The sequence below is a fragment of the Pithys albifrons genome, chromosome 5, assembly GCF_047495875.1.
Source record: "Pithys albifrons albifrons isolate INPA30051 chromosome 5, PitAlb_v1, whole genome shotgun sequence".
NCBI classification, from domain to species: domain Eukaryota; kingdom Metazoa; phylum Chordata; class Aves; order Passeriformes; family Thamnophilidae; genus Pithys; species Pithys albifrons.
This window is the reverse complement of record NC_092462.1, coordinates 11,937,268-11,953,026: the sequence shown is the minus strand read 5'-3', so window position 1 is coordinate 11,953,026 and position 15,759 is coordinate 11,937,268. Positions and strand designations below refer to the sequence as shown.

The following is a 15,759-nucleotide window of genomic DNA, read 5'->3' as shown; positions in this document are numbered from 1 at the left end:
GTGCCATGGTCTACTTGACAAGGTGTTGATTGGTCAAAGTCTGGACTTGATGATCTCAGAGGTCTTCCTCAGTTTAAATTATTCTGTGATTCCCTATCTTATGTCCTTTGTCCTGCAAAGTTTCATGCATTTTCTTTGTACAAATCAAGATTATGCCCAAAAGTGTGAAAGGCAAACTGTACATTCACAAAACTTCTAGTTAATGTGTTCAAACTACATCCAACACTCTTTCAGAAGCAAACCAAGATGACTAAAGTGGGGTTTTCTTTGAACTTGATTTCTCTTTCTTGCTCCTGTCTGCTATCAGAGTGTCAGATACTCACTTATATAGCTTCAGTTGTTCACCTTACCTGATGGGGTTTGATGTAAGTATACAAGTAAATAAAATCACTCACATTCTTAAGCATTTGAAGATTGTATTTTAAATTTATTGCTCCTAAATCTGTCCATTGCATTGTCTTGAACTTTAAGCAAAATCTTTTGAACACTAACTTAACTTTCCCTCTTTTCTCTATCAAAACCCTCTCCAACAAAACTCCATACGGAGTCATACAGAAAACAAAGAAGAACAACAGCAAGCCAGTCAGGATGAACACACAGTTCTTTTACAGAAGAAACCTGACATAACAATGTTTGCTCAGCATGTCTGACGAAGCGGTTAGAATTCAGAAGCCTTCCAGCTTAACAGTTTCCGGAAAAGAGCTCAAGGTTCAGAGGAGACGCCACACAGAGTAAGACGTGTGCAGCTGCCAACAGTCCACGGTAACACCTGCCTGTTGGACTCATTAAAGATTTAACCAGAGAAGTCACATGTGCACTCAGAAATGGCTGACAACTGCCATGCTTAACACACAGCTCAAAAACTTTGGAAAAAGGCAGCAAAATGGAGTTACCTTCTGATGAGGAGGATGGTACTTTCACCAACATTTCTTTGGCAGATGATTCAGGTAAGAAACTGCAATACTTTACTGATAAAATGCAAAAATCCATGGGCTTGATAACAGTACTCTGAGCACACAAATTTGTAGATCTTGATTATCAGCAAATGCCCTTAAGTAAACGTTTTTAGTTGTGTGGTTGAATAAGCCTTGCAGTTAGTTAAGAATTGAGATTTTCAGGGTTTTCATGTATTAGCATATAGTAATATAAATTCATCACCTGAGGACATGGAGCTTTTCACTGTTTAGAGGGACAGCGTCACAGGAAAGTAACTCAGTAGTTACTACTATCAAATAAAATACAGATAATGCTGGTGTTTCCTCCTGAATACAGAACAATTATCTCTTTGACATACTCTAGTAAGAACTCACAAGAAGTGATGCAAATTAATTGGTAATGGAAATAAGATGATAATTTAAATTCCAGTTATTAAGCATGTAATTGTTTTAAAAGAAACTACAAAAGCAAAGATTACCTTCCCCTCCCCCACTCTCCTCCTCAACTTACAGAATAAAAATTACTTGGAAGGGGAAGTAGGATAGTTCTACATACTGGAAAAATGAAGTAAGTTAATATGAATTGATAATAAATTATTTAAAAAGGTGTGGCCAGAGTATCAACTTGATCATGTCAGCATGGCTGACATGGAGCTGTGCTAATTTACACTACCTAGGAGGGCTTATTTATGAATAATACAAGTCCTATTCCCTCCCCCCCCCCCCTTTTTTTTCCATAAGGAATGTTATTGTGCATGCTATATTTATCTCCTACATTAAAAAAAAAACAAAACAAAACAAAAACAAAAACAAAAAGTATTAAATTGATCTTACTTTTAGAACATAATTTTCTAGCAATTCAATATTAGTGCGATGGTGCTGAGCTGGATGTCTGAATGCACTTCATTTGTACAACATACAGCCTAACGACACCAAGATGTGGTTTGACCCAAACTATTCACAAGGAGACAATCTGGCAGACCTTGGTCCAAGCTGTGCAATAATGAAGGTTTCCCCTGACAGTGAAGCTTACTCTTTTCCTCTAACAGGGTGTAGTAAAGTGAAGGAAATGGATCCTATGAAACACTGTTTCCTGACTTGCTGCACAGCTGGTAACGCATCACCAAGAGATGAGGGGCAGCATTCAGTGGTGAAATAATCTAGTCCTTGCAAAGCATCCAGAAGTAGATGAGTTAGGGATGACTCCATAGTACTGGATGGGTTTGAATCTGCCCTGTCTCAGAGATGGGTGTTTTTGCCATATGGCTGGCTTAGTCTTTCTGAAGTCAGGTTGCTTCCTTTAGAAGGTAAACACCGACTAGCCTCCTTTACTGCTCTAACCTCAGCACCCCTGCAGCTTGGAAAATGTTAATGCCCATGAGAAACAGAGGCACAAGGTTACAAACTCTCTCACTCAAGCACCAGCTGACAGTGGGTACCTAAGTCAGCCCCTGAAAGATGTCACTGCTATAAAAGGTGGCTGCTCAGCAACAGGGCAAATAGGACTCTACTGCACCTCAGCAACTGAAGCCTTCAAATGTACCACGCTCTTGATTGCAGTCACACACCCAAGGTCAGAGAAAGCTCATGTTCACAACACAAAGGACCATAAACAAGGCTTCTTTATTAAAGATCTGCTACTGATATCACAGCTTTTCCTGTAGTAGTTAAGAGTTGGGGCCAATCACTCAGAAAGTAGAAGTAAAATCAGAATGACTGAAAATACGTGACATTTTCAGGCAAGCTTATAGCTTGAAGGCACAGAGGGTAAATATAGGAAGTTTCATGGTGAACATTATAACCCTGGTCCATTTCTTCTGCCAAACAGGAACACCTCGAGGTTAGAAAGGTATAAGGAAATTCCTAACCTGTAACAGGAAGAGACGGAAACAGTCTTCCTTATCTCTCCCAGCAGAAGTTAAGACTAATTACAGTAACTCTAGGGCATTGAAGCTAACAAGCAGAGTGGACCTTCTAGCTGTAACTGTAAGGCTGGAGAAGACCTTCAATTCCAGAAGAGTGGTGAAGTCTACATAGTGAGAGAGACAGCAAGATTCCTTAGCATGGACAACAGCAAGTTCAAGCAAGGAATAAGAAACTAAACTTGTAGTATGTAGATAATAAGTGGACTTCGTCTGAGAATGACAATGTTTTACATGCAAATGTTCCATAAGCAAATATTTAAAAGTTCACGATGCTGCACTGGTTTTAATGAACTTGAGGACATTTGCTATTGTATAAGGTTTTCCCTTCATTTCTTAAAACATACTGGAAAAGATACTAAACAGACAAGCAGAACAACATGCTATGTATGTACAATCTGAAGCACAATCAGAATACAGCCTTCTTATCAAAGTTTCCTTACTACAGTGAAGGGCCATTGTGTCAAAGCAACAGGGGTTACTAAGTCTGATTAACCAAGAGCAATGCATGAATATTTAAGAGGTATTGCTCTTTCAAAACAGCAATGTTTCTCTATTTTTTTAAATGTGCAGGTATTGAAAATAAAATGCTTCCATGTAAATCAGGACAAAGACAAAATTGTAGTAAGACAAAAGCTTCTCAGTAAGTATTTTAATAGCAGTATCAACAGTACAGGAAATCAAGGAAAGCATTTGCTAACAGCATTTGTGAAAATATTTTCACCTTTAATGAAAGAAATACCTTTTAATTTAGAAACTCATAGCACTAGATAAAGTTCCCTCAAAATGTGACCTACCCAAACAAAAGCACAGAGGAAATTAAAACCAAACATAAAACAAAACTGTGAGATGATGTCTAACAGCTGCAAAAATTTCTTTATTGTACTTCTGATCAATTGAATAAGTGAATCAAGGCACTCTTTCCTCATTGTAAAGTACCTAGAAATTATCTCACCCATTTTAAAAATATGCTTTACTGAAAGCCAACACTAATGACCACATTCTCATGTAAACCCATCCTTTTAAAAGCAGATTCAAACCCCAAAATGTTTGGGCCTAACTTATAGAAGGACAAAACAATTTTTCATCTTGTTAAGTTACCAGCAAAGCCTTATGGAATCTTGCTAAATATCCTTCTACAAATTCTGGTGGCAAACCTATACCTGATGATTACAAGGAGGATCGAATTCGTAACAGGACACTGTTATGTCACATATGTTGGTCTTCACAGCCTAAAGCTGCAAAGAGTTCAGTTCCTCAATCCATTTAAAAATGCATTTTTGTGGAGTCACAGTAGAGATGAGAACATTTGCACTCATGCCTCAATCTTGCAAAGGATGGGATGCAGCTATATGCAGACTATACAGCTATATGTGGCTCTATGAAGGCAGGCCTCTCCAGGGATAAAGGAGAAATATCACTTCCTAAATCTTGGGTTTTTGTAGACTTCCTAAAGAAACTGCACTTTTTTTATCCCAGCTGTGTGCTCACAGGTTATGTCATCTGATGAGGTTCCATTATCACTCAGGACCCAAGGCAAAACTCAAACACACACAGTAACTAAGGACACAGACAAGAGTTAGAACTATGTAAGCCAAAGTCATTGCTTATTTTGTGTGATTTGATCTGGTTGGAAAAAGCACCAGCTAAGAAACACTCAAATTCTGCATTTGACACAAGTCCCTAACTGTAAATTTGCACAGGGATGTGCACAAGGCTACTAGAAAGGCCCTTTGATGTTACTTGGAAAGAGTAACAAGATTGCAGAGAATTTTTGTGTAAAGCAACATTACATGGAAAAAACTCCACCATCTCAGAGTCTTATTTCTGCAGAGAAACAAAATTATTAAGATTTGATGTAAAGGGTCCTGCAAGTTAGCACTGCAGGGAAAAAGAATTAAGACATTTGTGTTCCTTTTTGTCTTTTTCTTTGTGGTAATAACCAAAGGATTGAACAGTGCAGTTGAAATAGCAAACTCATCTCAGAAATATGTACAATGCCTTCCTCTGTTAGAGAAAAGAATATGTTTCTATTGTAGTGGGGAACAGTGAAACCTCTGTAATCAGTCAGCTTATGTAGGCACCTCTGGTGCCTGTAACTTTGCCAAAAAGGAAGTCAAAAGCTTACTGGTTTGCACTGTGTGCCTTGGAAAGGACAAGATGTACACCAGAGTTTTAGAAATAAAAAGTCAGAAAATGTTTGTCATTAGCAGCAGTGACTTAGAGTTTGAATCCAGAGCAATAAAATCCTCTCCCCCTGTTTGTTACTGTACCCATATATGTATTCAGGTAAACTATTAACGATGCTTTATATCCTAGAGAGAAAGTTTCATTTTAAGCAAAAAATGTGTAACTGAATATAATAATTCCTTTTTCCAGTGACATCAGCTAGTTTTAGAAAAATCTAACTGGAACTCAGGGTAGCCATAAGTACAGATAGTTGCATTTGTGAAGTGAAACTTGTTGTTCCTATAAAATTAATATAATGACAATATTATGAATGCCTCCTCTGCTTTAACCAAATGTCTTAGAAAATATAAAACAAATTTGTAATAAAGAAAGGGATTAGCACCTGATCTTAGTTACATTCAAGTCAGTTTTGGCTTCAGGAGCTCTGACACAGTGCTACAAGTTACAAGATCTCTTTATAGTTCTTCAGTGAGAAAATCCACTCACCTGAAGCAACTAATCTAGTGTGACATGTAAAAACAGTTCAAAATAAACCAAACAGTGGAATATAACTTAGGGCAGAGTTCAAATCTTTCCAGTAAGAAAGAAAACACTCTTATTTCTTCTTTTAAACTGCACAGTGGCTATTGGACCATTGTTATGCTGCTCCACAGAAGAAAACAATTTCTAGCATTTGTGAATATTATTTAATTTTCTTAGTAATGTATATGCTTTCTAAAGTAGAGAGCAGTAAGTTTGCAAACAAAATGGAAAAAAAAGCTCTGTGAACATTGTCTCTCAGCCCCATCTCTCAGCCTTATGCTGCATGTTCCAAAGACTCAAAATGAACAGCCACACAGCAAAGATGACCAGTTTGCTCACAGTTATCAGTATTTACCTCATTAATTTTGCCCCTCCCAGTCAGTGGGGAAACCATAGTGAAGCACCTGCTGCCAGATCCCTGTCAAACACATGCCAGGCTTTAGAAGGATTGTTTCAGGTTCTCCTGGGAATGGTCCCTAGACAAGGCTTGCCATGTTAACAACTTACAGAACAAAGACATGATGCTTTCTAACAGAAGAGTGAACAGAATACTATAAGCTGGTAAAAGCAAGGACTGTTAAAGGAGGGCTTGAATTGGCCAAAGGGGACACCAAGCACATCCCAAACATGCAAGGTACTATTCGGTTACTGTGCAGATATCACAGAATCAGTCAGGTTGGAAAAGACCTCTGAGACCATCAAGTCCAGCCTTTTACTGATCACCACCTCATCAACCAGACCATGGCACTGAGTGCCACGTCCAGTTGTTTCTTGAGCACCCCCAGGGGTGATGACACCATCCCCTCCCTGGGCAGTCCCTTCCAATATGTATGTAATCACCCTTTCTGTGAAGAAATTCATCCTTATGTCCAACCTGAACCTCCTGTGGTGCATCTTGAGCCTATGTCCTTTCATTCTGTCCCCAGTTGCCTGGGAGAAGAGGCCAACCCCCACCTGGCTACAACTTCCTTTCAGGTAGTTGTAGAGAGTGATAAGATCTTCCCTGAGCCTCCTTTTCTCCTAGCAAAACAACCCCAGCTCCTTCAACCCCTTCTCATAGGACATGCATTCCAGATCCTTCACCACTTCATTGCCCTTCTCTGGACATGTTCCAGCATCATAATGTCCTTCTTGAAGTGAGGGGCCCAGAACTGATCACAGTACTTGAGGAGTGGCTTCACCAGTGCTGAGTACAGGGGAAGAACCACTTCCCTGGTCCCATTGGTCACACTATTTCTGATACAGACCAGGATGCCATTGGCCTTCTTGGCCACCTGGGCACACACTGTTGGCTCATGTTCAGCCAGCTGTCAAACAGCACCCCAAGGTCCTTTTCCACTGTGTCACTGTTTAGCCACTCTTCCCTGAGCCTGGAGTGCTGCATGGGGTTGTTTTTGTGGCTGAAGTGTAGGAGTTGACACTTGGCCTTGTTGAACTCTTGGTCACAGCCCATCTATCCAGGCTGTCCAGGGTCCCCTGAAGAGCCTTCTTGCCCTTCAGCAGATCAACACTACCACACAACTTGGTGTTGTAATATGTATAGCTGTGTCTTCCCTGGGACACATCCTGCATTATAACAGGAATCTGATTGGTTTGGATATACTCTAAATGCCTAAAGCTTGACATTTAAAGAGCACAAAAATTTTAATTGATAATATATTACTAAATGCAAGTAAGGTGAGGTAAGGATACATTAAGCTTCTGTTGTTTTGGCTGATTTTTCATAAAAGAACACTTTGAGCTGTGGGCTTTTTTTTTCTCTGCTCTGTTAGGTTAGAGTATTTTTTGGTTTGTGTTTTGAGGCTTTTTTGTGTATGTGAGGTTTGGTGTTTGTTTAAAACTGGTAATGCATTGGATATTTAGAATTCTAGAGTTTCTTTGCATCAGAGGCAGAGGGAGGGTTAGGAATGCAAACCTTTTTAAGGGAACACAGGATGATCTAGGCATTCTCTCTGTGGAATTTGCACCCAGCAGTATCAATCAAACAGTTATGGTCACTGGACTGTGCAGACTGTGCACAATAAGGTTGCTCCTTGCTGCCCCAGCACTTAAATATACTTCCCTCAGAAAGCAGGGGATGAAGGACAGGGAAAGAAAAAGAGCAATGCACATTAATCTTTCCAGGATAAGGATTTTGGACACAGCCAGGTCACAAAGAAAACAGTTTCTATGTGTTGGGGCCAAGGAGCACATGCCAGCTGCACAAGCTCAGATATCAGGGAAAAGGGATTCATGATAAGCACTCACAGTAGGAAGATGTGTTGGTGAGACCCAGCACATCAGAGTTTACTGCAGTACAAACCAAAGGAAGCCTCTGTGCAAGTGTTTAACACTAACCCAGTAACACATAGACCTTTGCAGTCTAAAAACACTATCTGTCTGCTGATAGCCCCTTTGCAATGCTAACAGTGCAGGCTCAGAAAAAGACAATTTTCTCCAAAAGAAAATCAAAAAACTTCTCACATAGCTTAACTTCTGAAAAGCAGTTTCATTCTGGTGCTCATTCTCAAAAACCAGAGTTAAGAATCAAAAGAAAACACTACAGTCGGAAACCACAAGCACTCAAAGCAGAATGAACCCTCAACAGTACACATACCAAAAGGAAACAGCTTTTGAAACTACTTCTGTTTTGGCTACAACAGCATAGGAGCCCTTTCAGTCCCATAATTTAATATCAAGGATCTTCCTACTTTACTCATTTTGGAACAGTTTAGACAATAATCTCCAAATATAATGCAGCAAGAAATGCAGAGTTTCTACAGCAGAGAGGTGCATTTCCCCAAGATAAGCCCACAGTACTTTTGTTACCACTCTTACAGTATAAAAGACAGCAAGTTCCTCCCCAGATAAGCAAGCTCTTTATCCATCTGTATAAAGCTGCAGACTCTGGCCATATTTTTACCCCCATTAATCAAAGTGCTGGAGATTGTCTCATTAGAAAGAATTATGAGACCCTGTTGATTGTCAGGCTTGCCACATAGTCAGTGCAGCAAGCAGGATCAAAACAGTGGGAGAAGCACCTGTCATTTTAAAAACAGCAATTAAGAAGAGTTACTAGCAAGCTCTTAAAGCCCAGTCACCACCAGAGAAGACTGCTTGCAAGGAATAAGGAGGATTGCTGTGTTGAAAACACCCTTTATAAGGGTGATATACTTTTCAGTATACAAGCTAATGGAACCGAAACCACTCATTTTCCAGTACAGATAGACAAAGAACACTACTTACAATACATTTTCATAACCTGAATAGCATTCAATCTAATCTGAATCTATTTGATTGTAAGGTTAAAAAAAGTTATTAACACTGTGGAGGCAGCCAGAAGATGGGGATATTAGAAATACACTTTCTGAAGTATACTTAAAAATACAGTAGAGGGCTCACTTCCAAATGCCTTTTTCTTCCCGAGTATCTGCACAGCACCAAATTATTTATTTATAACTAGATATATCCTTGCAATTTACAGACACAATATGGATGTATTTCATGTAACATTTAGTTCAAAATACAAAGTATCTATAAAGATACTACAGGTTATGGAGTGCAATTGCTTCAGTGAAGCCACTAAAATTAGCTTGGGTGCTGAATGTTTTTCATTCCTTTACTGTGGCTCACAGACAGCTGTGAGGACCCTTTGCAGCACGTTATTTTCTGCAGGGAACAAGGGAAAGAACAAAGACACAGGAATGTTGGTTTGGAGCTACTGAGCTATTAGATGACAGTAACATTGTGGTTACTCCTGTGTGATGTGATCTCTAATGCTGTGAGATCCAAGAAGACCAGTGGGATCCTGGCCTGTATCAAGAATAGCATGGCCAGCAGGACAAGGGAAGTGATCCTTCCCCTGTACTCTGCATTGGTGAGGCCACACCTTGACTATTGTGTTCAGTTCTGGGCCCCTCAGTTCAGGAAAGATATTGAGGGGCTGGAGCGGGTCCAGAGAAGAGCAACAAGGCTGGTGAAGGGACTGGAGCACAAGTCCTGTGGGGAGAGGCTGAGGGAGCTGGAGTTGTTTAGCCTGGAGAAGAGGAGGCTCAGAGGTGACCTCAGCACTGTCTAGAACTCCCTGAAGGGAAGTTCTAGCCAGGTGGGAGTTGGTCTCTTCTCCCAGGCACTCAGCAATAGGACAAGGGGGCATGGGCTCAAACTCTGACAGGGGAAATTTAAGTTGGAGATCAGAAAAAAATTCTTTCCAGAGAGAGTAATCAGGCATTGGAATGGCCTGCCCAGAGAGGTGGTGGATTCCCCATCCCCGGAGGTTTTTATACTGAGATTGGACATGGCACTGAGTGCCATGGTTTGGTAAATGGACTGGAGTTGGATCAACGGTTGGACTTGATGATCTTGGAGGTCTTTTCCAACCCAATTGATTCTATGATTCTATGAAATCATAATTAATCTGGACCCTGCTGTGTGAAAGGCTTGCTGATCTGCCAGGCTGGAAGCAGCCAGGCCAGGCGAACACGGCGCTGAACTGGTGCAGGTAAACCTTGCTGGACTCCATCTGGGATGCTCCTCTCTCCCAGAGCTCCGCATACTGAGGAGTCACCAGCAGCCACACACATGCTCGGTTTTCTCTGACCTTTCTCAGGCTTTGCCTTCCTCAGCTGGAACTTAAGGGGTTACAACCCAGGGAACAGTGGCCTTTCCTTAATTTCTTCTGAACAGTAGGCAGAGCAACTGGCCGCTCTGCTCTGAACACTGGCAGTGTGTGAGCACAGTACGAATTAATCAGAAAACCGCTGACATTAATTTAGAATCACAGAGCGGTTCGTGTCAGAAGGGGCCTTAAAGAGCATCTTATTCCAACCTCCATGCCATGGGCAGGGACACCTTCCACTAGACCCCGCGGCTCAAAGCCCCATACACCTGGTCTTTGAACACAACCAGGGACGAGGCATCCGCAGCTTCAGGACCCTGTTCCAGTGTCCGCAGCGGAAAACATTCTTTCTTTAATTTAATTTAAGCGCGGTCTTACTAGTTACTTCCATTATCTTATCGGCAACTTGGCGGGATCTAATGAGAAAGGGCTGGGTACGACGCGGGCAATCCGTAAAGCAGGCACCGGCGTTACCGGGAAGGCGGCCCCTCCCGCATCCCGCCCCGCCTCACCCGCATCCCGCCCCGTGCCCGCCCCGCCCCTCCCGCATCCCACCCCGCCCCTCCCGCATCCCGCCCCGTGCCCGCCCCGCCCCTCCCGCATCCCGCTCCGCCTCACCCGCATCCCGCTCCGCCTCACCCGCATCCCGCCCCGCCCCTCCCGCATCCCGCCCCGCCTCACCCGCGTCCCGCCCCGTGCCCGCCCCGCCCCTCCCGCATCCCGCCCCGCCCCGCCCCGTGCCCGCCCCCACGCGGCGCAGGCGCGGTGTGATCGCGGAGCGGGGCCGGTTGGGGCGCAGCCCGCGGGGAGGCGGCGGCAGGTCGGGAACGGCGGGAGGCCGGGAGGGAGCGCGGAGGGGGGATGGAGGGATGGATGGATGGAAGGGTGGATGGAGGGGTGGGCGGGCGGGCGAGCGAGTGGCCGTTCGGGGCAGCCTCTTTCGATGCCGCCTCTCCCCGGGCCCCGAGTGGCTCCCGCGGCGCCGGGAGTGGTGGGATGGGATGGGGTGGGATGGGGCCGGGACATGGGGAACATGGGGAACATGGGGATGGTGGGGCTGGCACGGCCGTCCCGCGGGCCTGGGCACCAGCGAAGGATGCGGACAAAGCTGGGCCCGTCGCTCCTGCGTTCGGGAATAGCCAATTGCAAAACCATCAGTGCCGAGAAGGCAGCAATTACATCACTGGGATGGCGATATTTTATGCGATAGAGTCATTCGGATCGGTTATTTTTGTAAACAGGAGCATAGTTACTTGAAGAACCATAGTTACGTACCACATAACGCCCTAGGAAAAATAATTAAAGAAGGAAAGAGTGTTCGTCTGCCTGAGGCTTAAGTGCAGGCCTTTCACTGCTAATTACAAAAATGCATCTAAAATCCAAATATAAAGGCAGTTCCATTAACAGTTGCCTTCACATTCTTTTTTTTTTCCTTCAAGCAGAGCATCTCTCAAGGAAACGCTCTTCAAAAGCCGAAAGAGCCCATTCTACAATGATGAATGCCGACATGGATGGTATAAGTTCTTAATGTTCTTCATTGTTATTCGTTCTGCTTAGTATAATTTCTAACTGTTAACAGAGTTTGCGCTAAAACTCTCATGATTTATTGCAGCTGTTGAGGCTGAGAATCAGGTGGAACTAGAAGAGAAAACACGGCTTATTAATCAAGTTTTGGAACTGCAGCACACACTTGAAGGTTAGCAGCTCGACACGTCAGATTTTTTACAAGCACAGAATAATAAGCAAAAGAAGAGAAGCTTACTGCTCTGCCCTACCTTAGGCACAGTGTCCTGAAGTATGTCCCTTAAAGCAGCTGAAGGTACATAGGCAAGGTCTTGGAACTGATTTTTTTATTTCCTCTGTGCGAGATTGTGTTTGCTCGACTCTCTTTATACACATCAAGTAGGAGGAGCGATACAGTTAATTTGTTGCTTATTAGCTGATACACAGCTTTGAGTCTGTTTCCACATAGCAATAGCTTAATTCAAAAATTCCAGAAAATAATATAGAAACAGACTAAGTTTAACAAGTTTATCAAAATAATACAGGAAAAATGGGGTTTAGGTAAAACTTTAGTAGCAGAATGTTATTATATTATGTTAACAGAATACCTTATGGTAGTTTCCTGCATTAAAGGTGTGAATAGTCTGATACAGGCCCGTAGAACATACTCATTATTGTATGCAATGGTGTCTAATATTTTTCTTATAATATCAACTTCGCAGATCTCTCAGCACGAGTAGATGCTGTTAAGGAAGAAAACTTGAAACTGAAATCAGAAAACCAAGTTCTTGGACAGTATATAGAAAATCTGATGTCAGCGTCTAGTGTTTTCCAAACAACTGACACAAAAAGCAAAAGGAAGTAAGGGTTGACTCACAGATGATGCCATTGTATTGCTGCTGTCTGTTTTTGTTTTAACTGGCATAGGCTACATGAGCTAAAATACCTTAGTTTGTGGCTTACTGGATACTTAAAGATTATAAACTTTGGTGATAAACAGAATTAAAGAGCATTATCATGGACAGGAGACATAAGTTTGTGTATTAAGATTAAGCAATGTGCAAATGTAGTGTAGCTAATTACTAAATTTTGATATTTGTTTTAAAAATGAGCATATCTTGTTAAAAATTGGGTTCAGTTTGTGTCAGGTTAAACAAAGGTCTGTTGGCACTCTTTGAGGTCTTGGGTAGAGTTCTTGACTAGCCAAATAAGTTACAATATTGTGTGGGAGCCCTATTGGATAAAAATATGCAGACTAATTGCATCACTTTTTTCACCTGAAATATATTTACTTACTGTGTAGCACTGTTCATAGCTTGAAACAAGAACCCATAAACTAGTCAAGCATTTCTGTGAAGTAGTAACAGTATGACATTGTTTGCAAGGCTTGCATACAGAAAAAACACTTAAGGTTTTTGGGAAGTGTATGGGGAAGAGGAGCAAGGGGTTAGCAACTTAATCAGGGAAATACCAAACTGATGCAGTATTGGAGTGTTGTAATATGTACACTTGAAACCATTTCCACTTTCCCATTTCTTTGAAGAATCATCAGGCACAGCATCATAATGTATGATTTTCCTGAAGTTTTTCAGTTGTGTGATGAAGAGTTATGCAAAAACCTGAGTGATAAGGTTTTCAGAAACAGAAGGTCAGCAGTGTTCCTCATGCAGTGAAGAACTGAGAAGTCTTCTTTCCTTCCCACCTTTTATTTTCCTCCCCAAGTGCCAAACTTGTCCTTTCTTCAGGCCTCAGAGCAGCTGTTTTCCTGCCCCAGAGCCTGAGCTTGTGAAGTGCCTCTTGAGGCACTGCATAAAACCACATAAGGCAGAAGGCTGCAGTGGAACAAAGGTGGCTTTTGCCTCTCAAAACCGTGCTGCTCTGAGCACTGCCTGGTGTCAAGGTGCTGTTTTTACTGGCTTGGCTGTTAACAGGTTTTGCAAGGGAGCTCAGCCTACATTGTGGGTCTGAGCACTTCCCATGGAGGCAGCATGTCCAGCATAATCAGTATTAAGAAGCTGAAATACAAACAATGATGTGAGTTTTATCCGTACTTAGTTGCATGTTTCATCTTGACATACAGCAGCAGTGCAGATTTATTTGTGGATGTTATCTAAAACTGAGTATCTCTTCAGTAATGAAGCCATTTTACTTGACATTTTAAAAGGAAACCACTAGTTCAAGGATCTCTTTCAACCTAGTTGTGAATGAGTCAATGGAAAAGTAGAGTAAATCCCTCTCAAACCCCAAGTTTCTTGGCAGCTAAGCACAGCTGTGTCCCAAGTGTAAGCTGACTTTGTGAGGTTTCCTATTTTTCCCCTTTTTAAATGGCTCTACAGCACTCACTGGAGTGTCAGCAAAGTCAGAAGACTACAAATAAAGCACTAATAGTTTAGTCTCCAGGGCTGTTTACAACTCTAGGTCAAGAAACCAAATGATGAAAAATGTTGTACCCACCCAGACGCAAATGGATGATACCTGTTTGTGTCATGGGGTCCTTGTAAACATCTAAAATCGTTTTTAATCTTCTGTGGACTACTCTCTCACAGTACTGGAACTCTAATGCTAACAGGTAGAGTAGATCACATGGTTAGTCCAGAGTTGGAGCATTAAACAAAGAACAGTCACACCAAGCACTTGACTTCTAAAGGTTGCATCTCATTACAGCCATTGTAGCTTTAAAGCCACATCACTGCCCATCTCCATGTGCACTGTAGGAGCTCACCTGGTAACAGAGCATGCGCTTGTTAGACTTGAGCAACTTCCCAGTATAAAGTAATCTTAAAATCACGGGTTTGTATTGTAGATTGGATAGTGATATTTTATCAATGAGTGTGTATATAGTAGTTATTTCATCTCTATGCGATTTTACATCCCACTACTGTGGCCTTCATTTAACTTATGAACATTTTAAAAATGTTGTATTTCTGACTTTACACTAAATAAAAACTTTTGATTTGTCTTGATTAGTTTGGTTTAACATTTGTAAACCCTAAAACTTCTCACAGCTATCTGTAGCCAATAGGTGGAAAAATAGTAGGGTTTCCCATCATCTTAATGGTTTCTACATAGCTGAACTGTGTGAAAGACTAGATGAAATCATCAAGTATTGAGATTAAACCTGAGTTAATGAATCTAGTTTTATTTAGTAAGGTTTCAGTTTCTGACTCACTTGCTACTCTTAGCCATGAATCTTACATTTCTGTATACTTTTCTGTTCTGGCTACAGGAAAGGGATTGGTAGCTTGCATCCAGTGTTGTCAAAAAGCTAGAACTGGAACCTCTCCATGTGGGAGACCGTCAAGCTAAGTTAGAACGCAGGAAATGTTACCTGTTCTTACACAGTGAGCTCTGTCTTAGAAACCAGAATTATTACTTCATCATACCTTCATGAATGTGGATGCCAACTAAGTAGCTTCAGCTCTAAGTAAATAGAAGGGCCTCAGTCCTGCTCGGCCTTCCCTGCATGTAGAAAACCTTCAGTCTGGTTACCTGCATCCTCAGTAAGACCTCTTTTATGAAGCCACAATGTAGCTGGTGGGAATGTAGGCTGTGGGGGTCTGATCCTGTGGAGTTTCAAAGATGATTGACAGCTTTAATGGCAAGACATCCTGGAACTGAATATCATTGCCTCATTAATTTTAAAGCTCTTTCAAGCAGCCATGATAGCAAGATCAAGTATTTTCCCTGAAAAACCTCAGACAGAAATGGATGATGCACAGGAACTGTGGGTGAGATCTCAATGTTACAAGGATCAGTGGACAGGACTCCCCTTTTGCCTGGTTTTCTACATCTAGAGCCTCAAATCCCCAAAGCAGAAGACTAGACCAAGTAAGCTGATGTGTAGAAGGGTATCTTCTGTCTCCAGGTTCTGGGTGATCAAAGTCAGTATTACTGCAAACACCCTTGGGCCATGGGTATCCACTGAGCTGTGGGTAAGCATTTTACCCATCATAAATGGCTCCTTATTTATTGAAGTGAGGTACAAGCAAAGATGTTGATGAGGCATTAATCAAGACTTTATGGGAACTTTAAGTTCATAACCCTAAGGGAAGAACAGCATCCCCTTTGGAGTGACCAATCCCTGGAGGAA

At 42.0% G+C, this 15,759-nt stretch overlaps 1 protein-coding gene across 4 annotated transcripts; it reads left to right on the top strand.

Moving 5' to 3' along the window:
* Positions 1 to 761: 761 nt before the first annotated feature.
* SCOC (short coiled-coil protein) lies at positions 762 to 14,632 on the top strand. 4 transcript variants are annotated; one of them, XM_071555714.1, is made up of 4 exons: positions 762 to 947; positions 11,606 to 11,680; positions 11,779 to 11,862; positions 12,392 to 14,632. In XM_071555714.1, the coding sequence occupies exons 1-4, from the start codon at positions 884 to 886 to the stop codon at positions 12,532 to 12,534; spliced, it is 366 nt and encodes a 121-aa protein (XP_071411815.1). In that variant the 5' UTR covers positions 762 to 883; the 3' UTR covers positions 12,535 to 14,632. The 4 variants fall into 4 exon arrangements, with proteins under 4 accessions (XP_071411815.1, XP_071411816.1, XP_071411817.1 ...); XM_071555715.1 differs by having other exon boundaries at positions 764 to 947; positions 11,609 to 11,680; XM_071555716.1 differs by lacking the exon at positions 762 to 947 and adding an exon at positions 10,898 to 10,986 and having other exon boundaries at positions 11,609 to 11,680.
* Positions 14,633 to 15,759: the final 1,127 nt, after the last annotated feature.

What these genes read in the sequence shown, in the direction of transcription:
- SCOC (XM_071555714.1), top strand. Translation starts at nt 884, where the DNA reads ATGGAGTTACCTTCTGATGAGGAGGATGGTACTTTCACCAACATTTCT. An exon ending in TTCTTTGGCAGATGATTCAG is followed by an intron (nt 948 to 11,605) that starts GTAAGAAACTGC and finishes TTTTCCTTCAAG; the next exon opens with CAGAGCATCTCTCAAGGAAA. An exon ending in ACTGCAGCACACACTTGAAG is followed by an intron (nt 11,863 to 12,391) that starts GTTAGCAGCTCG and finishes TCAACTTCGCAG; the next exon opens with ATCTCTCAGCACGAGTAGAT.